This window comes from Zingiber officinale, chromosome 9A (genome assembly GCF_018446385.1).
Source record: "Zingiber officinale cultivar Zhangliang chromosome 9A, Zo_v1.1, whole genome shotgun sequence".
In the NCBI taxonomy this organism is placed as follows: Eukaryota; Viridiplantae; Streptophyta; class Magnoliopsida; order Zingiberales; family Zingiberaceae; genus Zingiber; species Zingiber officinale.
In genome coordinates, this window is record NC_056002.1 from 96,635,745 (window position 1) to 96,663,212 (window position 27,468).

Below are 27,468 nucleotides of genomic sequence, written 5' to 3' on the forward strand. Positions count from 1 at the left end.
TATTTATTTATATGTTTCATAAGTAGACTACTTGTAAAATGTATAAATTTAATATTAAAATTATTATTTTTTATTTAAAAATTGATTCATAAGCTTAACGAACATGTTCACAAGCTAACGAGCCGAATATTGTGAAGCTTGAGCTTAATTTGTTTAGCTTAATAAGTCTCATTAAACGAGTTCAAATGAATTTTTATCGAATCAAATTTCGAATAGCTCATGAACGACTTGATTTACTTACACCCCTAGATTGAAATATAATATTTATTTATAGATATTTGAAATTAAGAATAAATTGAAATGATATGACGGGGTATAATTAGAGGCGAATAAAATTCCAGTTCAATCAAACGGAAATACCAATTATTTTAGTTAAATCGGTCCGATCTTAATTTTAAAAATATAAATTTAATTAAATGAATAAATTAAATACAGAATAGAGAATTCATTACTCAATGATTATTGAACCCAAAAGCTACCAACTGAGGGACAAGAAAGGAGAGTAGGTCTCTCTCCGATGGAAAAAAAAGATTAATCAGGTTGGGTAACATCGAGTCTGGGTGACTAGTTTAGTCCTATAAAAATTTTCTATCGATCACCTGGGTAAATCGAGAAGCACTCGCAGCGAGTAGCCCAAGAGCCAAGTATCATTTAGTTGCGTGCCTCATTTGGAGGAAAAATTCTTACAAATTCGTCATAGCTAGAGCTCGAACCGCGAGTACTTGGGTGACAATCTGAATACCCTACCTCCAATGGAGTAGCTAGCTGTGGTGAATATCATCTAGGTTATGAGGCGCAATGCTATCGAGAGAGAGACTCACCAGTGAGATATCATCAAGGCTTTATGCAAAATTTATATAGTGTTGCAGCATGTTCCTTAGTGTATGGGCGCGTTCCCTAAATCGTCCCATCAAAGAACATATTAAAAAAGTGTCTCTGACACCATATCTTAATAGGACATATCAATTCCTGACATGACAGTAGAAGCTTCCGTCGTACGATTTGCTTGTTGATCATGCCCTGTTGTCAGCGGCATTACCTCCCAAAATGATATCAAGAGATATGGGAGGAGCCCATTGTGTGGTCGAGCAAAGTAGTTGCTCGGCTAGGACCCCCCGCCCGGTCAACTTCAGCTACCTTCTTCATAGTACATCGATTCGGCAGATTGTTTATTGCCTGACTGGACACAAGCTCCGATCGACTTCAACTATCTTCTTTGTAGTACATCGGTTCTACAAATTGTTTATTACTTGATCGGGCACGAGCTCTAATCGACCTGCACTCGCTCGATCAATTGTGCACCATCTGATGTTCTTTCTATATAATAATGTCTGGACGAATGATCTACTTCAATGAACTTTCTGGCCAATCAGACCCTTCAAAACCGATCGACAGTTGAAGTCGAACTCCGCTCAACCCACTTTCAATAAGCCCGTTGATTCTCTGACGTTGACCACCTAGACTTTGACTTGTACGTCAACTACTATCTCCACCCTTAACCGGCACTTAGTGGATCCCCCTCTTCACCGCATCATTCAGAATTGCCAAAGGAACCATTCAACCAACACCAAAAAAAGAACAAACACAAAGGCCCTTCATGGCATGCTCTTTAATGTGATCTAGTTTCGTCACAAAGATACAAGGAATCATCAGCCGAACCTAAGTCCAGCAGGAGAAAAAAATGGCCTCGGCTCTTCTACTACCGAGACTTGAGACGAAGTAGAAATTCGCGTGCCATTAGGGTTTCATCGAGCATGTTTCATTCTTTACATTTAGTAAATGAAAGTTCAATCACCCAAAATGCACAGGGGTTGCCTCATGCTAAGTTCTGTTAGCAACTTGGGAAAAAGCTGAAGATCATTGCTAGCCCCCAGAACATTCTGCAACCAGAAAAAAAAACGGCTTTCAGAAACTAGCAGTAGGAGCATCAATTAAACTGTGTTTGTTCTAATTATTTGAGCATATCAGATAGACTTGGAAAGAGAAGAGAGATTATTACCAAAGCAGCAAGTTGAGCTTCCTGTAAAATATTTCCATCGATCTCCAGCCTAGCAATTGGAAATTCTGGAATGTGTCCCGATTGCTTCTTACCAAGCAGGTTACCAGGCCCTCGAAGTAGAAGGTCAGCGTTTGCCAGATAAAATCCATCCGATGATCTTTCAAGAACTTTCAAACGATTCAGAGCACCAGAAGTAGAAGACAAGAAGATGCATTTAGATTTCCTTTCTCCTCTCCCAACTCGTCCTCTAAGCTGATGCAACTGAGCGATTCCAAACTTCTCAGCATTCATAACCACCATCAAAGAAGCGTCAGGGATATCAACACCAATCTCAATAACTTGTGTGGCAAGGAGTATACGAGTTTCTCCAGATCTAAATTGTCTCAGTGCATCAGCTTTTTGATCACCCGTCATGCGCCCATGCAGCAAGCCACATTGGTAACCTTTAAACCTTTGTGATATTGACTCAAATTCAGCAGTGGCAGCTCGAAGCATGGGCAATTGCTCAGAACCTGTGATTACTGGATAAACAAGATAAACTTTTCCACTTCCTGTTAACTCATCTCTCATCATCTGTATAGATATGCAATTTGCTTCAACGAAAGCATTTTTTAAAAAAAGTGATAGATCATTTTCCTAGCCACAAAATAGCATGATAAAAATCTGATATCTTAGGAGCACGGTGGAGGAAAATCAAGAAAAACATTTTGAATTTTAAAAAGAAAAAGAAAAAAAACGACTTGACTAGATGGGTGAAAAAAATTTCGAACTAAATGAAACAAAAATAAGTACATATTTCCTTGTCTGTGTGTTTGTTTAAGAATTCAGTGTTAGCACCCAGATTTGTGACTTACAGAGGTGTGTGTCGTTTGTGGAGACACAGATATATGAAATGCATTCCTTCAGAAACAAAGATGAGCTACCTCATGGTCCTATGATTCCAAATACTCAAGGCCATAATAGTGAGTTTTAGCAACAAAAAAACAAAGTAAATAATAATTTATCTCTGTCTGCTTTTAAGAAAATGGAATCCACTTTTGCTGTTTTGCAGACACGTCATATACAGCTATAGCTGATAGACTAAGTTCAGAAGAGTAATATTACCTGAAATAGCTTCTCGAAACCTATCTTGTTCCCTTCAAATGCAAAGGTCTGCACAGGCACACGTCCTGGGGGCATATCAGTGATCTATAAAGGGAAAACATCAGAGGACTGGACAATTAATCAAAACTAAAGTGCACTAGAACTGGAAGATCTAGAATCTGAATTACGATAAATAGTTAAAATATAAATACGCTGTGTACTAAAAACTTGAAACTAGACAATCTTTCTACGACTTCAGCGAGGTGTGATAATGTAACCTTATTTTACAATACTTAATAAGTGCTCCAGGAAAATATATCTTATTTCGTATGTCTTCTCCTAAGATGGCAGTAAGGTAAGTCGGGAGGCAAAATATAGAGTCATGACGTAACCTTAGCAATATGCAAGTCTATGTGTTAAGCATCTGATGACCAAGCTAGGGCATGCCCTTGTAGAATTGATAAAGCTTTACTATGACAATCAAACTGCAATGGATATAGCTCAAACACCATGTTCTTTGAGAAGACAAATCATGCTCACAATCAATTAGCAAATTTGTTAATCAAATTGTTAAGATGATGTAGAGCTAAATATGTTGGTAACTAGTTGAGCTGGAGCGTTAGAAGCTTAAATTCGTAAAGAGTCTATCTATAAATATGTAAGGATAATTGACCTACTAGTAATATTTCTTATTCAATAGCACTTACATATACTTAGAGGAGGATTATCTTGGGATTTTATTTGAAATAATTCCCCTTATTTGTCACGACAATGACACGATGATAATGTTGATAATGTTAGTTGGAAAGTGTTGCTTTTAGTAAGTTAAAATTATGGGAGAAAATAATTGAGCTTCAATCAGCTAAAATAAACATTTTGATTTTTTTTTTCCTTCTTTTCAACTTTTCAATTCTGAGCTTCCAAGATAGTTTTGAACAATCACATAAAGAAAGTAGACATTCTATTGCAGCCGTATTCAAGGATTTGCAAGACAACCAAAATAATGAATCAATTGATATAACAATGTAATCAGGAAGGGATAGGATCATTCATGCGTAAGCAGAAAGAACAAATGGATTTGTGTACTTGAGTTAATGACATATCCCCATATAGAGCCAAAGCCAATGTTCTTGGAATAGGAGTGGCTGACATTGCAAGAACATGTGGAGCCATATAGTCTTTCTCTTCAACAGTATCATCCAAATTTCTCCAATTCAATTTTATTCTTCGGAAAGCAGAATATAACTGTTAAAAAAACACATAGGGTTGTAAGCAGGATTTCATTCGAGTTATAACCATAAGTGTGTATCATAAATTGTGGAAGAGAAATTGTATTCCTTTGAAAAAGTAAATAAATTTATTCATGCATAGTAAGCTTGCTCCACTATATCAAAAACGTTTACACTCTTGACCAACACAATCTGCAGATATCGAAGAGGGTAACACAAAAAGTTGGGACATGTAACTAATAAAACTTCAAGTTACTGCATGAACGTTGGTGCAGCAATAAATAGCAATCCCTATACCAGAAAATAGAAAATGAGAATATCATAAGAATCTGCAAGGGATCATGGCATAATTAATAAGAATGGAAAGGGAGAATAGTAAGAACAAAGAAATGAGACATTAAAAGTACAAGTTCTTTGATGTTTAAAATACAAAGAAGATATTTTACTCATCTTTCATAGAGCTGATTCTGAAATCAAAGCACCAAGGAAAAAAACTCAATGCTAATAAGATATAGTAATGTCTTAGAAATAGCGACAGTACTCACTTGTAGATAAATAAAGAAAAACACAGCTTAGTAACCCAAAATAAAATTTAATCTTGAAGAAATTTTAAATAGGCTAGATATATTACTTGTAGAAAGAGATAGATTGGCATCTAAACAAATGCTGAGTAGGAATTTTTAAAGAAAAACATGATTAATTGTCCTAGCGATCAAGACAACAACAAATTAAGGCTACAGATGTCAAATGTATGCTCTATCAAGTACCGGTCAAGAGACCTTCATCCTGGAGAACCAATGTTAAAATTCTTTTGATCTTCCAAAATGGTCATTTTTCATAACTCTCTTTCCCTCTTAGAGTAATGTCAGGTTTTGTTGAGGTATACTCTCCCAAATTCTTTGCAAATATACAATATGAATAACAGACGAAATATAATGCATTCATCTTTTGCATGTATTTCCTAACTTAAAAAGAAAAAAGGTAAAATATCTTCTTTATGTTCACTTCAACAAGTTCAGTGAGACATTCTCTATATTGTTTCAATTTTAAATAACCTTGCAATATATTATAGCAGAATTTGCCAACCCCACCTAATGGGATAAGACTTGGTTGTTGTTGTAGTATATTATAGCAGAATTTGAGTTAGCCCATATAATGTTGACTTAAATTTACCTTCCAGAAACTGCAAGAGGTCCTGATTGTCTACACCATTCACCTATTAAACCTTTAACAGGCTCCTCGATTTCAGTTCACATTTAAATAAGTCTCATCCTACTGTTAACATTACTGCACTTGAAACAATTGTCCTTTACACTTAGTTTAGAAAAAAAATCTTTTACATTGACAGTATGCTTAGGAAGAGAGTGGTAATGTTTCACAGAAAACCTAGATGATTTACCTATTCTTTCAAAGAGCTGACTGAGGGCATTCTCTACTACCAACAGAGCCTAGGTATAGAAATTTATTCCGTTTTCAGTTTGAAGACATTTTGGGCTGGAAAACTAGTGGTAAGTGATCAGCATATGTAACAAGATTAAATGACTAGGTTGAAATCATCCCCTCCCATCAGAAACACTTCTCTACAAGTTTATAACTGACACTAAGGGAAAGAAAGGACAGCAAAAAAAATGCTCCCAGTAAAAAGATGCTAACATACAAGAATCAACTAGGAAAATGGAAGATGCAAGGGTGTTAAAGACGGAAAGGGGAAGAAAAAAACAGTCAATTTAGAAGTGGACTTGCTAGGGTATATTTCTAAGCCACTATAAAATATTGCAATATAAACACTAAAACATAGACAAATGATCATAAGTAGAGAAGCTGAATGCAGAATGCAGAATGCAGAATGCGGAGAGAAAAGGATGCTCAGTGAGAAGGAAAATAAAATACCTTACTGTTAAACTTTCCTCGTTGAATGACACCAAATCGATGCTGTTCATCAATAACTGTAAGACGTAAAGCATAAAACTTGACCTTCTCAGCTATTAAGCTGTGAGTTCCAATAACCATTGATATTTCTCCTGTGTGGAGACCCTGCTAATCACCAAGAATTAAATATTATGATATTTAACTAAACCAAGAAGCAAATAAGTAAAAAAATAAGCACGTGCCTTAAGGACAGAATGTGACTGTTTTCTGGATGTAGATCCGGTTAGTAAGGCAATAGAAGGTTTACAATCAGGCTGTCCAATATTCTCCAACAAAGAAAGCAAAAGCTCATAATGCTGGATAGCAAGCAACTCAGTGGGAACCATAAAAGCAGCCTAATCAAAATTAGGCTATTAGATTGTGAATATTCTCAATCTTTTTGAAATAGAGGCAGCGGATTTACAAAAACCAATATTCAAATGATCACAATAGCAAGTCACAATGTATCAAACCTGAAACCCAGAGCTGATAACTTCCATACAAGCCAGAAATGCAACTACAGTTTTCCCACAGCCGACATCTCCCTGTAAAAGAACTTCTCTTTTCATTATTACTGTGAAGTTACGAGTAGACAAACCTTGTTGGTATAATCCGGTTCAGGAACTATTAGGTCTGGAGGCAAAATATGAAAAATAGCCAACAGTGTAAGGGAAAACTTGGACAGTACATGTTACTACTGTTGTTCAGTTCCAAATTACTAATGTTTTCATATACTTCAAGCTATTAATGTAATGAAACATTTAATGCTTTATTTTTTATTAAGAATATTTGTCAGTCAGTAATTTGTATGCATCGTCAGCCATGAAACAAACTATTTTGGCACTTCATTGATAGGCCGATAGATTGTTAAAGAATGCAAAAAAAATGGATTATGTATTATCAAATAGAATTTTCCTGCTAATAATATCTACCAAACATCAACAACCGAGATGCAAAAAAACATCTTACTCTAATGCCATTCTGGATAGGCTTTTAATCAAAATTAAGGTTTTTGACCTCCAAACAGGACCAACCTTACTGTTAAAAAAATCCGACCTCAGTTAAGAGACTCAAGTTTCTTTATCTATCAAGTAAGGTTCGTCTAATGTTAGGACCTCATGTTATTTTTGATTTACAAGATTCCTGCATATACTTTCTTTGTTTAATTAAAACTAGCTCGGGTCAGTTTTTTTTTTACAGATTCCTTAATCATAGTTTTTTCAATTGAGACAGATTCTAAAACACAAGATCTGATATTAGATCCCAAATTCTTGACCCTGATAAGTTCCTAAAAAACCTGAATGCTCATAGTGTCTTGCTAGGAACTTTCGTCCACTCCAAAATTTGTGCATGGTAGTTAGTATGAAGACAACAATAATAAACATTAAAGTCAGAGAAAAATATTTATATTTAATATAATAAAAGGTTACCTGTAGAAGTCTATTCATGGGAACTGGCCTCTTGAGATCCCAAATAATCTCTGAAACTGCATTTTGCTGGCTGGGAGTAAGTGAATAGGGAAGAGCTCTTAGCAATTTCTTGGTAAGTTCAGACCAATCCTCAACACAAACAGAGTTCAACTCATGGTTTTTATATTTTTCCAGCAACCTTTCCTTCTCAATTGGTGTTGCAAGTGCGTCAACCATCTGAAATAGTTTTCCTAGCTGCAACATATTCAGCCCAAATGCCAATGTATTTAGAAAAGCAGTGCCCAACTATCATTCAAACCTTTCGAGTAGATAAAATCCAATTCACAAACAGAGAGAACTATTGCAGATGAACCCAAATATAAAGCAACTACAAAAATCAGAATTCAGCACATCAGTAGCAAAGTTAAAAAAAACCCTTGTCTCAGTAAGGATTGTCCAAAAAAAGGGAAATCATTTTAAGAGTTATGTGGTATATGTTTAATATCATATTTGGTCACACACGCACGCACGCACGCACGTGCGCGCGTGCGCAATGGGAGCGAGAGAAAGAAGAGATATTTTACCTCTCAACACACACACACACACACGCACGCACGCACAATGGGAGCGAGAGAAAGAAGAGATATTTTACCTCTCAACACACACACACTCACACACACACACACACACACACACACACTCACGCACAATGGGAGCGAGAGAAAGAAGAGATATTTTACCTCTCAACACGCGCGCGCGTGCGCGCACACACACACACACCAGAATATTTCTTCACTTCACAAACTAGAAAACACAGTACAAGATCACAAATTACAGGACCGCTTGAGTGTAGACACTGATGCACTTGAACTCAAGAAGCAAACACTCAAACTCACACTTGATTCTTAGTAGAGCTCCGAATGTTTTCCGTGTGTTCTGCTAAGAGCTTACTAAGGGTTTTTATAGGCTAAGTGATAAGATAGATGAGTAAGACCGGGTGCTTGAAGGCCCCATCGCATCTTATCTCTTCTTACTTTCACGTGCCCAAGACCCTAATTATTAAAAGTTGTCGGCTAAAACAAGTGACCGCACTTAGTTTTACAATACCGCCTAAGAAAAGGAATGGCTCCCCAAGGCTCAATTCCTTTTCGTACAGGTATCTACAAAAGGTGGTGTCGGTGGGAGTAAGGCCAAGATCGTTTTTCCAAGAATGCTTTTGATCGTGACGGGGGCATCTTTGGTTTCGTCCATTGAGCTGTCTACTTGTCTTATTAATTTGATCTGCTTTTCTGGTAGACATCCTTTTGTAGTGATGTGATGTACGAGTCGTGATAGTGCATCAGCCAGCTCATTGTTGACTCCTTCTATATGCTCAAATTTGATTTCTACCCCTGTTCCAGTAATATAGTCAATAAAGGAGATCCATCGGACCCGAGAAGGCTTATTACTGGCCGTTTTATTGAAAAACTTGATGATTGCGTGACAATCTGTTCTTAATGTTATTTCCTTCTGGTCCAGGTAGTAAATTTTCATGGCTGTTAGGGCTTCCATACATGCATATATTTCTGCATCAATCGTTGCCTTAATTACTGGGAATTTTCACTGGCATAAGCACATATTTTTTCCATGCTTCTGGGATCAAATTTTGTTTTTTTTCCATTTGCATATCCCTCCCCATCCTTCCATACATCCGTCTGTTTCAATTATGATGTAGGCATCTGAGGGTGGTAGCTCTACGTCAGGCAATTTCTGGACTAATGTCTTGACTTCTTTGATTATAGCCCAATCGGAGGATTTGAATCGTCGATCACCATGTGGAGATGTTTTTGAATAAAGGGGTCCCAATAATTTACTTAAATTTGGAATATAAGACTGAGCATAGTTAAGAATACCAAGGAATGACCTTAACCCCTTTAAGGTGGTGAGAGTTTCTTCATTAATATCAATAATTTTTTTGATAATATGCTGCTGGAGCTTAATCTTCCGATTTCCTATAATAACACCCAAGAATTCAATTTCAGGCTGAGCAATTTTCATCTTGGTAGGAGAAAGAATTAATCCCTCCTTCTGACAGATGTCTAACATTTTTCCCAGGTGTTGACAGTGTAATTCTTCATAAGCGGAGAAAATCAAGATGTCACCAATATAGACTACCAAGAAATCCTCGCAACCTTGAAAACAATTGTCCATTTTGCGCTGAAAAATTGTCGACGCATTTTTTAACCCAAAGGGCATAACTAACCATTCATATAGTCCCTGTGGAACTAGAAAAGTCATCCATGTAATGGATTCAGGGTTCAGCATGACCTGATGAAATCCAGATTTCAAGTCAAATTTGGAAAAAACCTTGCTACTTCCAATATTCTTTAAGATAAGATTAATACCCGGTAAGGAATATTGATCCTTATAGGTATTATCATTGAGTGTTTTGTAGTTGAAAACAAGCCTTTCCTTGCCTTTCTTCTCCTGGCCCGTTATAGGATCCATAGTGGTTCCAGATTGAACAATAAAAGTCATGATCCGATGCCGACTTATACTGGGTCTGATGACCTTTAGTTTTAATAGGGCCTCTATATGTATTTTAAAAGAGACCTCCATAGCAGAGGTGATGTGCTTCAAAGGTTTATCCTGTATAGTAATATCAAGATTAATAATATCCAGGGTGCACATTACCTTATTTCTGGACCAATGCTCCAGGGGATTTTCCCCGATAAATCCTGCTTCCTTTAATCGTTGGAGTATTGGTGCAAACTGTATCTTGAAATTTATTGCCGCCAATACGGTTGTTTTGGTAGGAATAATTCTTCGTAAAGGTTAAGATACTCATCCTCATTCATGTCCAGCTCTGGTATTGCTTTTGCTGAAACATATACTTAAGGAGAGGTATTAATAGTAGTAATTTGTTTGTAAAATGTTACCTCTGTTCCTTCTATCCTTAAACCTCCTGTCATAGCTTTGATGAAATTACATCCAATTAGCATTTGGATTCCATCTTTGAGATTCATTTCCAGCTGGTACGTGAAGGGGATCCGAAATTTATGTATACCAATTGTCATGAAGTCATTCTTCACCTTTTTTGTTGATTCTTGTTGAGAATTTATTCCGGAAAATATTACCTTATAATTGATTTCTTCAAATGCATTTCTTGGTAATGCATCCTTGCAAATACAACAAGTAGTAGCTCCTATATCCAGTATTGCTTGCACCTTTGTATCGGCTATTCCAGGAATTTGAATAGTTACTTCCATATTATATAAACGATTTATAAGAGATTTTCCTGTTGCTGCAAAGATCCCGTTGCTCTAGTTGTTTCCACCAGGTTTTCGACCTCCATAATAGGTGGGGTCATAATTTTTTCAAATACCAGTTGTGCAATGCAACTGCCATATTCGAGAGAAAGGGTTAGGTTAGAAATATTATAAATAAGTATTCATACCTCCCCCCGAAAATCAGAATCAATGACTCCAGCATTGATTAGAAAATTAAGTGGGAACGCAGCTCCGGATCGAGGTGTGATTCTAGCATAGTATCCTTCTGAAAATTCTATGCTTAGTCCAGTCTTGATAAGGCACTGTTGGTGTGCTAAAATATGGACTTCTTCATCCGTGAAAATGTCATATCCAACTGCTCCATGTGTTCGCCGAATTGGTAGTATTGTCGTTGGTGTTATCTTCTTGACTTTAATAAAGAGGTTGTCAGCTGTGATAGGAGTTTCTTGAACAATGGTGTTCTAGTGAAGCAGTCTTCAAGAGGTATGAACCATATTTTTAATGAAAATTCTAACCAAGTAAGATCTCTATTTTATTATTGAGTAAATTACTTTAGCGTCTGAACCCTATATGGAGCTGTGAAAGGCTTTAGTAAGGTCACAAGAAGGCAGGAGGCCGTTAGAGACCTGAACCTTGGTTTCATGGTAAGCTTGAAGGGTAAAGAACTAAAAATAATTTACTTTATAATAAATTATGTCAAAAAGGTTTGAACAATCAATTAAACATTGGTATCAGAACTCGCGAACTGTGGATCTAGAATACCTTGATTTAGAAACAACAGTTTCCTTGAAAGGAGTTTCTAATAACATCAGTGTTATTTACGATCGTCTTTTATTACATTCGAAGGTATCCATAGATGAATATAGGACCCTTCTTGAAATTTTAAAACAAAATCATTTGGAGACGCAGGCTTTGCAGGAATCCCTAAAGGTACAAAGAAAAACGCAGCAAGCTGTCTTACAGCTACAGAAAGAGCTGGTGCATAATAAGCCTTTGACTTCCAGTGACATCAAGAGTTTAGTAGTAGAAATTACCAAACAACCAAAGTTAATTGAAGAACAAGCGGTGGTCCTCATTGAAGAACTAAGAAATCAAATTAAGCATATTAAAGAAATTATGCATGAAGTTAAGCGGCAAGTATCATGAGTCTACCTTCCTCTTCAAAATCAAGAGACTCTGAAGAAGCTCTAGCTAGTACTGAAGAGATTAGCTCACCCGCCATTGGTTTTGTTGTTGCAAAAGACGCCACCAATAAAGACATCAACAGACAAAACAACACCATCATCGATTTACTACTAAAGCTTAACGAGAAGCTAGATCAGCTACTTACAAAGCCGGTCTCTAGCAACTCTGAGCAAGTTGCAAGTCTTGCCAAACAACTTGAAGGCCTAACTCTGGGAGCAGTAAAAACAGTGCCACCAAAGAAGGAGTCTTTCTACGTATACCAAGATCCTTTACAAATATTTAAAAAGGAGAAGGAAAAGCTTAATGGCGAGACCAACAATCACGGAAGGAAATATGACAGAGGTATTTGAACCAGTGAAAGCCATGGTCCTACGCCTGCTTGTGCTGGGCCGAATCACCTTTATTTTTAATAAAGACTCTATATGAAACTTAAAGGATGATTCCATTGCAGGAGTTATATGCTTCAATGGCTTGTCCTGTATGGTAATATCAGGGTTAATGATGTCCAATTTACAACGTACCTTATTCTTCGACCAATGTTTTAAAGGATCATCACCAATGTATCCTGCTTCCTTCAATCTTTGGAATGTGGGTGCATATTGCATCTTGAAATCAATTCCTACCAAAGCTTGTTTTGATGATAACAATTCTTCATGCAAATTCAAATATTCATCTTCATTCATTTCAAGCTCAGGAATTGCTTTGGCTGATATAAAAATTTCAAGTGAGGTATTAATTGTAGTAATTTCTTTATAAAAAGTTACCTCAGTTCCTTCTATATGAAGTCCTCCTGCCATAGACTTTATAAAATTACAGCCAATCAGCATCTGTATAGTGGTCCTGACTTAAGATATTATGATTGAAGTTCTCACTTACAAGCACTCAAACTGATTTACAAGCACTCAAATTTACAAGCTTTCTTAGTAGAACTCCGAGTATTTCTCGTATGTCCTTCTAAGATCATTTATGAGGCTTTTATAGGTAAAGAGTAGAGAAAAGGAATAAAATCGGGTACGCTATGGGCCCCATCACATCTTATCCTTTTACTACTTTTTATCCCACTAACCTGCAGTATTGGCCTAAAGTGATAGCCATAGTACAATAATTTTACAAGGAACGGCTCCTCGGGGCTCAGTTCCTAGCATCTTTTACAAGTGTCTCTTTTGTGAATAACGCCATTATAGTTCTGCCAAGAACCCCTTTAATCGTGTCACTCGCATCTTGAGTCTCTTCCACTGAGTCACCTACTTGGCTCAATAATTGAATCTGATCTTCGGATAAAGTTGCTTTATTCGCGATGTGATGTACCAGCCTTGATAATGCATCCGCCAGCTCATTATTCACGCCTTCAATATGCTCGAACTTTATGTCAACTCCTGTGCCAGTAATATAGTCTGTGAAGGCTATCCATCGGACACGGGAAGGTTTATTACTTACAGATTTATTGAAAAATTTGATAATGGCATGACAGTCCGTTCTCAACGTAATATCCTTTTTATCTAAGTAATGAATCTTCATGGCTGACAAAGGTCAACTTGGCTCATATATAAACTAACTGTGTACCTCTAGAAAGGTCAACTTCCATTGTGCCGATGATAGATCTATCATCCCTCCACCGCGTGTCTCAAAGGACAACCAGGGCATTTACTCCAGCATTCCTGCGAATTAGTTTTTCGAGTTTGTGTTTTCTTTATTTTTCGAATTTATGATTCGATTGTTCTTTTTGGTTAACCTAGAATTATTTAAGGAAATTAAATATTAACTTTCCTTAAAAGACTTTATCTAGGCGGTGGTGGTTGCTCACATATCCAAAAAGGTCATGTGCCTCGCCATGCAGTCCTGGAAGCCAATTTTGGAAATTAATATTTAATGGAATTAATAACATAGGTGGATTTGAATCAATAGTGTTAAGTTCCGCTTGCGATTCAAATCTAAACCATTAAGAACAGATAAGTTAAATTTGGAATCAATGATGTTAAGTTTCGTCTGCGATTCCTAATTTAACTTCTAAATAACACAATAGGTTATTTAAGGAAAGGTTCGACACTTGTACAAAATTTTTGTACAGTGAAACCAGTACGATTTTCCTAGGACTAACCAACAAGGAGAACCCAGTGGTAAGTATAATTACTATGTCAATTATGCAGCACCACCTATACAACCCTTTATTCCTCCAACCAGGCCATCATGGGGAGACGAGGATGAGGACGACAATGAAGCCGTTTTTCCAAGTATATGGGAAGACACACCATGGGAAGAAGATCCTGATTTTGATCCCAATGAACTTCCAACAAATATTGAAGACGAAGAAGAAGATCTAAGCTCTTATTTCTTAGGGCTCGGTAATCTGGAAACAGATTACCCTATTAATTCTCCTAGTTCGATCCTACCCGAGGACAATAATCAGCAACAACCACCATATTGGGATGATATGACACAGATTCAGAAGAATATTGGCAGCAAGTCGTAGAACAAGTAGAACAGATTGAAGAACAATTCTATACAACACAGGCAAATAGTTTAGCTGTGAGAATGAACAGACTATCAGTTCATGAAGATACATCCTCAACAGAAGAAGGAGAACCAAATGACTGGTTACCATACATTAATCAGTCCCAAGCTCAGGAAAGCTCCCAATCACTCACAGAAAAGGAAGATACTAGAGCAACAGAAGAAGCAGCGCATGTGGGAACTGATTCCCCATTAACAGAACAACTTGAAAGATTGGACTATCCAATACTACGAAGTATGATGCAACAAGCAACTACTGAGAAAGCATTATCCAGTACAAGCGTCATATCCAGGTATAATCTCCCTCAAGAACCTCTTATGGGTCAAGTAAATTACCTCCCTGCACAGGTAAATATGAGGACCGAACCACGAGAATCAACTACGGTTCTTAATGGCAAGTTTAAACCTCGTGGTTATAATTATCAGCCCTGGACGCTACCATCAGCCCAGACGAATGACGGAGCTATTTTAATTCTACCTAAAGATATCAGGCAATATTCTGAAGTAATTTCTCGCTAGGAATCCATTACCAATAATCTGGTAAATCAGAAGACATGGTTGGACAATGCACAAAAGGTACAATTCATTGAAAATCTCTTAGGAGAAAATGAGAAAAAGATATGGATCCAATGGTGTATGATCTACGCAGCGAAATACGAAGCTCTTATTCAAATGGATGGTGAAGCGCAAAATATTTTATCAGCTATTAGAAGATCATTCCTGTTAGAAGATCCTTACTAAGGCTCCACTGTTGAACAAGATCAAGCCTATATAGATATTGAAAGATTATCTTGCAACAGCATGAAGGATATCTTTAATTATCTGAATAATTACAAAATGTTAGCAGCTAAGTCTGGGCGCATGTTTATAAGTCCTAATCTCTCAGACAAGTTATTTAGAAAGATGCCTCCTATCATCGGCAATGAAATAGAGGCCGCCTACAAAGCCAAATATCCAGCTAATCAGGTAGGCGTGATTCCAAGAATTCATTTTACTTACCAATATTTGACAGAAATCTGCAAGAAGGCAGAAATACAGAAGAGTGTGAAGGACTTGGCATTCTGTAGCAAAATACCCATACCAGGGTATTACAACAAGCAAAAGAAATATGGCCTTAGGAAATCCAAAACTTATAAAGGAAAGCCTCATGATTCTCATGTACGAGTCTTCAAAAGAAAAAAGGTGGATCAACAAAAGAAATGTAAGTGTTTTATTTGTGGTGAACCAGGTCATTTTGCTCGAGACTGTAAAAAACAAACAGGCAACATTGTTCGAGCAGCAGTAATGGATTCATTAGACCTTCCATCCGATTATGATGTCCTCTCAGTAGACCTCAATGAAGAAGACTCTGATGCAATTTGTTCATTCTCAGAAGGAGAAGCAGGATCCAATTATGTTAATCTTGCACTAGATGACACACCATGGGTCCAGGAGACAACTTTTATGCTTGGAGTAGAAAATTGCGGATGGAGAAGCCAAGTTTTTGTGGGAGATAAAATGAAAAATTGTTAGCATCAATGGGAAGAGAATCAGATTATCACCGACAGCAAATACGTATGTTGTACTCTCTGTAAATTAATCACTACTAATACTATGCGCATACATTGCTTACTCTGTTGGATGACAGTATGCCCTGCTTGTGGCCCATTCTACTTAAACAAGACTCTGGTCTTAAAAAAGAATGATGTCATTCCTCCATATGAAAAAGAAGACCGAATGATACAAGACTTACTGGATTATACCCAGTATTTACGAAGTACTCTTGACAAAAGAACAACTGAGCAAAGAACAGAAATAGCAATTAATCAAGAAACTCCTATCACAGCTTACAACCTCTTTATTAAAGTCAAGAAGATAACACCAACGGCAATACTACCAATTCGGCGAACAGATGGAGCAGCTGGATATGACATTTTCACGGATGAAGAAGTCCATATTTCGGCACACCAATAGTGCCTTATCAAGACTGGACTAAGCATAGAATTTTCAGAAGGATACTATGCTAGAATCGCACCTCGATCCGGAGCTGCGTTCCGACTTAATTTTCTAATCAATGCTGGAGTCATTGATTCTGATTTTCGGGGGGAGGTACGACACACACACAAAACAGCTCATTTCAACTCAAGAAGAATTCATATTGATCTCACACTTACAAATCCAATGATACTCTTATTTGTCCAAACCAATAAATTTTCACCTCAAACACAAAAATTAGAAAGATAAATTTATGAAGACTCCATTAGGGTGGTCTAAGTCAAACCACCTTGATAGATATAGGAAAGTAAAATGGTTAAGGTGAGGATTTGGATATGTTTTTGGGAGAATGAGGAACACATTAGTTTGGACCAAAACACCTTGATAGACCTAAGATGGCCAGGTAGTTGAGGTGAGAGTATGGATGGGTTCATGGAAGCACCAAGAGCACATTGGTGGTTTGACCTCAGCCATTTGACCTTTTCAGATCCATCCAAGTGGTTTGACTCAAACTACATTGATGACCCATAAGAACCCATTCAAATTCAAAAACAAACAAAAAAAAAGATCTAATTCTCAAGAATGTAATGGTGCACTCATTTGTCCAAAATAATAAAGTTCTGTCTTTCAAAAACTAAGAGTTGTGTGAACTTGGTGCACCCTTTAGAAATTTCCTAACTTTGGGGTGCACCAATTGCAAAATTTGCCAAAGCACTTTGGTAACCTGCAGAAATGTAAGTTGCCAAACGTCATGCAATGGCATGAGCATCCGAGCCACTATGGAAGCTCTATATGCTATGATCATGTCATCCAAGATTTAGAAGTAACATTAGACAGTCTAATTTGCCTAATGTGTTATGTAGACAAGAGTCAATGAGAGAGAGTACAACTAAAACATTTGTGTGACGTATGATCAAGATGTCATTTTTTTTCCCTTCTTAGAAATAATATGATAGAGACCATAAATTCCGTGTTTTAACTTAATTTCAAAGGTCCTACCAAGGTCATTAAATTACAAAGGGTGTCCCAAAGATATGGAGGTAATTGCTGAAGGGTAAGTCAAGGAGTATGCACTTGGAGCTTCCATAGGATGCAGTTACTATAAAAAAAAGAATATACCTGAAGATAAAAGAATTCGTCAAATATTAATCTTCTCCGAGCTAACTCAGCTTCATCTAAGTTCATTGGCTGATGGATACCCATATAGGCCTGCACTTTGTGATGAAGAAATGTCAGATGATAAGCTTTTAGTCTAGAAATGATAAATTGTGTCAAGAAACATAATGCAAGAAGGAAAGAAAACAACTAACCTAATTGCTCTCTGGTTGGTCTCTTGACCCATGTGTAAGATTGAACAATTATTAGTGAATATTGTATTTTACTTTCTAGCAGACATCATGTGTTAGTATCTCTACATTAGTGTCTACTTGACTGAGCCATATATAAGATTGGAACAACAACAACAACAACTAAGCCATATTCCACTAAGTGGGGTCGGCTATATGGATCCTTTTATGTCATTGGGCTCTATCCCCTCCTATATTATCATGTATATTTAAATAAATTTTATTATTTTATTATTGCTAACTAGGTCTTTTTTTTGTCTTCCTCTTCCTCATTTGATGTGCATATTTGTCATAATTTCATATTGCCTAATTGGAACATTTATTGGTCATCTAAGTAGTAAGTACATGTCTGTACCATCTTAAACGTCTCTCGGAGTTTTTCCTTAATAGATGCAATCCCGACTCTCTATAATGTTTTCATTTCGATAATATGAACCCGAAAAAAAAAAAGAAATGGAAATGCTCTTAGCATGTACTAGTGAAGAAGTAGTGACAGCTGCACATAAGCAGAAAATGGAGAGAGAGAGAGAGATATAGTGGCTATAGGTGGGCAGAAGATCAGAAAGAGAGGAGGGAGGGTGAAAGAAGAAAAAACTTAAAAAAAGATGACATAGGAAGATTTAAAGAAAAACAAATACAAACTGCTTTAAACTTCTATGCATTTGGTAGTAATGGACTAAATACCTAGTAACCAATCCAATCACAGACCAGTAACTGGTCTGACTGGTACAAAAGAAATATAAATTCTGCCAAGTGTAAGCCAGCACAATCCTTTCTCAAAGGTGATTTGAAACAGTGTTTTCTTGTTAATAATTATCTATGGAACTGAAAAGTACCTAATTTTTAAGTTATATAAATTATTAAGACACAAGAAGATTTGACATTATCAATTTTTCTACACTATTTGCTATGCTGGATATCACACCTCAAATTGGTCCCAAATATTGTATTCAGAATACTTGTTTGAACAATTTGTTAGTTGCAGAAACTTCCAGAGTGGGTGATTCAATGTCTTTCCATACCCCAACAACCCAACCACAAAAACCAAGCCTATCCATCCCCTGCTAAGTCCCAACTGGATTTACCTACAACTAACAAAAGAAACATTTAAATAAAAAAATTTCTCGACTATTGACAAAGTCACTTTTAATCATTCCTAAAATCATTCTTTCACAACACATTTTTAAAGTCAGTTAAGATAACATAATGCTAAATTGTAGTCCAATCACATCACCTGCCAGAAGAAACGTTAAGGTACCATAACAAGTACAAGTCAATAATGAAAACTTCAATCTTTATGGTTAAATGGCTAAGTAAGCAAGTTCAGAATAAAAAAGAATATAGAGAGAAGTTGGTTACTTCACGTAAGTTAGGTAAATTGAACTCCTTGAGAATCTCATCGGGAATGGGATCCATGTTGGCAGTCAACATCTTCAAGACTCTGCATATCTAAGATAAATGTATTACATGCTATGGCATAATATTCATCAGACTTTGACAATTACTATAAAAAATGATTTAAAAGAACTGGCCATTGTAGCAGTATAATCTTAGGGGGCGTTTGGTTTTTTCCTAGGAATAGGAATCGGAATGGGAATCATTGTATTGTGGAATGGGTATGAGCATGGATATCACTCTTAAAAGCAATGTTTGGTTAGTTGCATATTTTCTATCGGAATAAATCAAAATTTCCTTTTTTACCCTTAAAGAAAAATAAGAGAAAAAATTAGATGTGAGAGAAAGATGAATGTGAGAGAAAAATATGATGAAAGAGAATGATGAGAGAGAAAGTATGATGAGAGAGAAAGTGTGATGAGAAAGAATGAAGAGAGAGAAAGTGTGATGAGACAAAATGAGAAAAGAGAGTGTGATAGGAGAGTGCATGATGAGAGAAGATGAGAGAGAAAATATGATGTGAGAGAAAGTATGATTGGAGAGGATGAAGAAAAAGAAAATGTAATGAGAAAAAATGAGGAGAGAGACTGTGATGAGAGAGATTGAGGAGAGAGAAAGTATGGTGTGAGAGAAAGAATGATGAGAGAGAAAGTGTGATGAGAAAAAAAGAGAACAGTGAGTGTGATGGGAGAGATTGAGGAGAGAGAAATTATGATGAGGGAGAAAGTATGATGATAGAGAAAGTGTGTTGAGGAAAAAAAGAAGAGAGTGTGACAAGAGAGATTGAGGAGAGAGAAAGTGTGATGAGAGCGAAAATGTGATGAGAAAAAAAAAAGAAAAGAGAGTGTGATGGGAGAGATTGAGGAGAGAGAAAGAATGATGAGAAAAAATGAAGGAAGAGAGTGCGATGGAAGAGATTAAGGAGAGAGAAAATATGATGAGAGAGAAAGTGTAATGAGAAAAGAAGAGGAGAGAGTGTGTGATAGAAGAGATTAAAGAGAGAGAAAGTGTATGATAAAATGATGAGAGAGAAAATATGATGAGAGAGAAGTGATATGAAAGAAAAAATAAATAAATATATTTTGATATTTGATATTAAGGGAGAAAATTTTAATTTTAGGTCAAGGGTATTTTTGGAATAAGGGAATTTTTTTATTGATGAAAATAGGATAATGGCTCATTGAAGGGGAGGTACATGGGAATGAGTTATTACCCAATTTCAATGATTCATTCCCTTATTTGTATTCATATTCCTATAATCCAAACATTAACAATGACAATCAATGATTCTCATTCCCATTCTCCACTCCTATTCCCCTAAACCAAACACCCCCTTATATTAAGTTAAATGGAGGATCAGTTCTATGCAGCATGCTCCAAATAGGACAATTTAGTACTAACAGCCTATTGTACTATTACCATCGAGAAAAATATGTAAGAGCTTAAAATGAGCAATGTCGTCTGCAAGAAATACATAAAGATATAGGCCTGGAATCTGCATTTTGGGAAAGTCAAACTGAAAATTGAACTGTTATTTGAAAGTTTGGTGCTGAAGAAGTTAATCAGGGAATTATTAGGGATTGATACCCTAGGTAGCCTCCTCTACTTTATTTGTATTCATTTGGTAACATTAGGATCTACCCGTTCGAATATATGACATTTACATTGAGATCTCTAACATATTTACAACTAGGTCTATAACACTACCCCAAGTGTATCCAAAGGTATTATTTAACCTCAGCTTGTTACATATATATTTAATTTGAGAATTCATATATAATTAATTTGAAGATCCTGAAAGGATTTGATTAGCAGATCATTTAATTAATCATCTAATTGATTATTAGAGCTAATGAATAAGGTGGCAATTTCATTGGATTTCCCTCAGATGAAGCTATTACTTTTGACCTCCCATGGAACACTGGATTTGAAGGTATGTACTGAGTATATGGACATGGCAACTTGATTGTACCAGTATTAGGAACTATTACATTCCACATATTTATGTCTTGATATAAATATTTGATTATATCTTATGTAATATTAATATTTGGAATCAACACTACATTAATCTTAACTCATGTCTATCCCAACTATTTGAGGTTAGCTACGTAAATATTATCCCTCCATTGAGTTCTATATAAAATTATATAAGAAATAATTTTCAAATAATCTATTGATTGTCTTTAAACATTTTTGCAGTATCTTCACCTATTTTTTCTCATTTAATAGTCTACTAGAGCTATGCCTAATTTCTCTCAAGTATTAATAAGTTCACACATCCACCTTAGTATTTCCATTTCTGCCACATGTTAATTCCTTAGTCCAAGGATGACCATAAAGTAGCACACACTATACCATAATCTTATAAATTTCTCCTTTATACAACAAAAAACAGGACAATCACACAAAACTTTAAAGTTTCCACTCAACAGCCCCTTTTTTATTCTAGTACCTTGATCAACTTTCTTTTCTTATTGAACAAGAAATCAAAGATATCTAGAAGTCTTGATTACAAAAGATTCCATGTTCATCTATTTTAACTATTTCATGAATTATTTTATATCCATGATATTACATTTAAAATATTCAATTATGGGTCTACCTATTTTATGCCTCTTAGTTTCAAAATGTTTTCCTACCAAAATCAAGCTTCGAATTACAATAGTTATACTCCCATCAATTAACACAACATTGCAAATAACAAATACCAAAGAGGTGGTATCTTGAATATGATTCTTAGTTGACCCTTAGTAGGCTTACATTACCATACATATCTTTTATCATATTAATAGAGTTGTTATATATTCCCTTTTCTTGAAAACCTACCACCATAGTAGCTGTATAGGGGCTCTTTGATAAATTTTTTACAAACCAATCAAATCATATAATGTCTATAGAAGATGCACGAGGCATAGAAAATTAATTAATTTTTAAAATCATCATCTCATCTCTTCTTATTCTCCTCCCACTAATAATTTTCCAAAATTTCTTGGTATGTTTCATCAACTTGATACCTATATAATTAGAACGACATTGCATATCAATATTCTCATAGATAGTTACTAGCTAAGAGAATAAAGGTTGTAGAATTATGACCCCCTCACTAAAAATGATAAACTTCTTCAAATGGAAAAAAGGTTTATGTATCAATACAAGGTTGCCATTTTGCAAAGCCATATAATTTGAGATTTTGTTGAGGATCAATGCATTCAACAGTAGAACACACCAATATTTATAGGAACGAAAGCTCTCCTTATGAAAACAAAAGAGGGAAATAGTGCAATATTAGGTGGAAACAGTGATAAGTGAACTAACCTCGACATCATGTCACTGAAAATTTTTTGATCTAAACCAGCTTTTGAAGGATAGAGAGGAAATGGCCTTCTTTGCAGATTTACATTTCCTTCCTCCACAAGAGTATCAACATTGTACTCCCTCATTTCATAATGGTCTTCTGTTCGCTTCTTCGAAACCTAAACATTCATGGTTTCAGATGATAAGATAAGAAGCAAAGACATGTAACTACTCACGAATTATGATAGAATTGCTACAAACAGCTAGCAGGTTCAATCATACATGTTTACTGATTATGTTGTTTGGAGAATCACATTCAGGAATGTGATCCTTGGGCTGTTTATTGTCGTGCAACGCACCATGGCTATCAAGGACCATCACACGGAAGCAGTTATGATGCTATCAATACTGTTTTGCAACTAAACCTTCCACATGATGGCACTCGAGTATATTATTTTTAGCATAGAGAATTTTACTGAGACACTTAAAGGAAACACCAGATTATTTTGAAGCCTTTTTCAGTTTAGTTGAAATACAAGGAAAAACATGGATGAAGATGCTATTTTAAAGCCTTGGTCAGACCACCACATAGAGAGGTACGATCAAGATATCAATGGATAGAATGAAATGGAAGCTAAAGAACATAATTAAAATATTCAATATAAAAGATGAACAAGAATGCTAAAAACTGCTGAAAGTACCATTTGACAAAGATGGAGATCAATTTAACATGAAATAATCAATAACATGAACCTCTGCCCTACTCACCTTACCGCTAACATATACGCAATCTCCCTCTCTATATTTTGATTCAATACTTTTAAGAAAACCATGATATGTAAAGCGTGTTCCACGAAAGAATTTCCTCAAATGCAAGTAAACCATCTTCTTATTTTCGGTGCCACAATCATTCTCAATTTTGGAAGCTTGTCCATTCTTTAGGAGCTCACAACCAACAACAACCTCAAGGAAAGAGAAAGATGAGCTAGCTTTGATTCCCCTGGTAAACAAGAAATAGAATATTCAATAAAAATAAATAAATAAATTGAAATAAAAAAGACAATTAAGCATCATTTTCAGCCACTATTTAAGATTTAGTGTTCCTTAGTTTGCATAGTCAAATATCAATCAAAAGAAGAAACTAAAAACTAAAGAGAACGAGAACTACAGACCACTTAATTGATATTAATATAATATATGGACTTTAAAAAGAAAACAAAAGAACTTAAGTTGATTGTTGCTCCAATTAACACTAAGAATCCATAAAGCATCATCAGCATTCGCCAAAAGAGACCACCACAAAGAGCTTTATGAAGCGGTATATCAAGATTTAATTTGCATGCTTTAGTTCTTGAATATAACTGACCTAGAAGATAAAACAGTTCCAACGAACATAAGATATTGCCCTTCATCTATTGCACCATGGGCATTCTTTAGATCAGCATAACTTCGAGGGAAATGATGCAACAACTTCCGTACCTACATAAAGCATACAAAGATCACACAGGCAAAATTGCTAAAGAAGAGATAAAGGTGATCTGAATGGTCTGACAAAATTTTCACCGTGTAAAAGCCACTATCTTCAAGCTGATGACACTTTCTGCTGGTTATCCCTGGTAAACTTCTAATGGGTTTGTCTAAAACAGATTCACTAGTTGTAGATTCAAGTAACATTTGGCTAGTTTCTTGTGTGTTTCCCTTTGTTTCTGCATTTGACTGTGCTATTTGAGAATCAAATAGAATTACATTTGAATGATCATCTGACTGTGCTATTTGAGAATCAAATAGCATTACATTTGAATTATCTTCCTCGGGAGTCAGAGAATCTACACCAGTAAGTGGATTGAATGGTTGCAAACCATCAATGGCAAATTTATCAAGTTCTTCCCATTTAGGTCTGGTAATAGGAAGATATTCATTGCAGCTATCAGATCCTAGAAGCTTCACTTGTACGGCATGTGGAACCTCCTCATACAGTCCCACTGAAGAGGCATTGCCCACTTTAATACATGGAAACTTTGTGCAGATCAGTGTTGAATCAAATTCTTTAAATGCATCATCCATGGATACAGTGGTCAATTGTCGGTTTTTTTCTTGCTCAATTAGATCTTTGATGTCAGTGTAACCCATAAAAACTGAGATCTACAAGCAGCAAGGTTGCAACAGGAATTAACATAAAATGTGAAAGTCCCAAGAGAAACAAAAGAACAAAACATGGCTCAACAATTAAAATATTAATTTAACATTGTGCACATTTATCAGCAATGCATCATGGTCATCATCTAGGATACGTATATCTTAAATTGGTTGAATACAAAACAACTATAGCACTATGACACTATAGCTCTGAAGATAAAGAACTCCTATCTGTCACTCTTACCCATTAAAGTCATTGTTGTTGAGGATATGAGCAAGTACATAAAAACATAAAAAACTGAATATTTTATTTAGTACATTAGATGCAAGCTTCACATGCTACCTAAGCCTCACTCTTTCAGTTTTTATTTTTCATTTTTTTGGGGCTGCTTCCAAGTCTGAACATTAAGATTGTCTATATAATTATACACGCAAACGAGGAAATTACCAGGAGAAAATTAAACATTCCGGCAAAGACAAAGGTATTGTACAACATAAATTCAACAAAATATTAGCACCAATGAAGTACAAGAAAAGAACATAGAATCGAAGAAATTATCTAAATAACTAATGATATAAAGTCATTTATGTCCAAATGCAGCTTCAGACTCATTGACATATTTGCATCAATCAATTCCAAAAAATCAACTCCGAAAAGAGTATGACAACAGTATGTACTTTATCTAAGAATTTTGACCGTTCAGTTGTGCTTGCTGTGCTATAATTAGAAACTTCATCCAACAGCTTCTTCGCAGACATATGATTGTGGCGGGAAGACCATTTCAGAAGATTAGAGTGGAGAAAATTGCTAAACCTGCCAGAGTAATGGTTAACTAACAAGGGTTATATTTGTTGAAACTTGAATTCAACTACAAGAAACATGTATATTACCTCATACTCCTACTAAGGGTGTTTCTGAACCCACTCTCAGCTTCAAAATATATAGCACTGGTGAGATGGCGTTCATTGAAACCCTAAAAAATTGTCCCAGTTCAGTAACTCGAGCTTATCTCGCATAACTAAGCATATAAAAAACATATACAGTACAATTATAGTCAATATAAAGAAACATAATAGAGAAGACTCAATGGTGATAATCTGGTGTCAAAAATAATAGATATCTCGAACATAGTAGAGCTTGATAAGCTTAAGCAAATACAAAGTCCAACAGGCAAGAAAAGAAATTGTATAGATCTCCTTCAGATCATACCTTGAGACATGCTTGCACAAACGAGGCGGCCAACTGAGTCATCTACAGTAAGCTTATAAAGCTCCTCTAGGGTGTGCCAACGTCAAGCATAAGAGCTGAGGACCAAAAAGAGAAGAAAACAGGGAAAAAAAAATAAGAGCCAAGTTTCAGCAACCCAGTAATATCAAGCATCAAATAGAGCTTGCAGTAGTCATTTTTATTACAAAAATAAATCATAAAAGGTGCGCTATGGCAGGAACTCGCATTCAGAGGCAATGGAGTGGCTCAATCCTCCAACATAAAACGCAAGTTAGGGTTTTTCCCTTCTTCGGGACATTTCCTTGTACAAATACAACAAAAAAAATAACCCAAATCCTACGATGAGACGGGCAACCATACCCAATCACCAGAGCGATCACGTTGAAGTGACAACAGAGCAGGGTTTAAGACTCAAAATGGATTGAGGCAAAGGTACGAGGAGGGAATACTACGGCTACACGCGACGCTGTCAGTTAGAAAGATTGGCGATCACCATGGCTTTTGAAACGATGAGATTGAACGGGTTTTCGCCATATTTTTTTCAGTGGCCCGGTCCAAGGACACATCAAGAGGCCCAAACCAATTGTGGTATTTTAAGAGTTTATTTAATAGCAAAATGAAGAAATAATAATGATAATACATTAATACATCTATTGCAAAAGAACTTTTCATTATTTAATAGTGCAGTGGTTTTTTTAATATTTAGGAGATATATCATTCGTATTTGTGATTGGATCGTGGTCAACAATTAGTTGTGCTTCCTTTTTGGGTTCACCGTCTTCATCAAGTTATAGTTTTTATTCAGAACAAACGGTCGGAGGTCGTCTGAAGACCTCCTGTGGTGGATAAGTGACTAGGTTACTAGGCACCGAGCGAGGGTGTCCTCCGGGCGACCTCCGACCGCCCGTTCCGAATAAAAACTATAACTTAGTGGAGACGATAAATCCAAGAAGGGATCGCAACCATTTGCGGTCGGATCGCGACCGTGATCCGACTACAAATATGAGCGACATATCCCCTAGATCACAAAAAGTGATCCAGGAGATCCTGCCTCGTAGTGGCAGGAGATTGGGCTTCAACTCGAGGATGGATCCTCTGATCCACAAATTGCGGATTAGAGGATGGTCCATTGTTTTAGACTCTTGATTTGGATAGACCCCACATATTTAAAAGTAGAGTCTATCCAAATCAAAAATCCATTACACATCATGTAATGGATCAATCCCCTGATCCACAATTTACGGACAATAGGATATGTACTGCTTCAACTCCAGTTAATTAACAGCTAAAAAATTTATTTAATGAACATTTGACTACGGACTGATTTATCTTGATAGTTTATAAATGTTTTTATAAAATCGGAGTTTAAATCAACCCCAAAATTAATCAGAATAAATAGAATACCTAATATCAACTAATAATAATAATATAATAAATCTACAATAAACCTTCATTTTTATCAAGTATAATAAATACTTTTTATCTCCCTTTAATGAGTA

The 27,468-nt window shown here is 35.9% G+C and overlaps 1 protein-coding gene across 1 annotated transcript; it reads right to left on the reverse strand.

Annotated features, from left to right (window-relative positions):
* Positions 1–1,581: 1,581 nt before the first annotated feature.
* On the reverse strand, positions 1,582–26,496 carry LOC122021260 (ATP-dependent DNA helicase homolog RECG, chloroplastic-like). Its single transcript, XM_042579363.1, has 18 exons — positions 26,330–26,496; positions 25,952–26,046; positions 25,633–25,715; positions 25,420–25,555; positions 24,169–24,747; positions 23,972–24,084; positions 23,374–23,605; positions 22,627–22,784; positions 19,273–19,354; positions 17,687–17,776; positions 7,650–7,883; positions 6,693–6,764; positions 6,423–6,575; positions 6,202–6,345; positions 4,169–4,327; positions 3,104–3,187; positions 2,000–2,572; positions 1,582–1,880 (listed from the first exon to the last, which is right to left on the reverse strand). The coding sequence occupies exons 2-18, from the start codon at positions 25,991–25,993 to the stop codon at positions 1,788–1,790; spliced, it is 3,027 nt and encodes a 1,008-aa protein (XP_042435297.1). The 5' UTR covers positions 25,994–26,046; positions 26,330–26,496; the 3' UTR covers positions 1,582–1,787.
* Between the last annotated feature and the right edge of the window lie 972 nt (positions 26,497–27,468).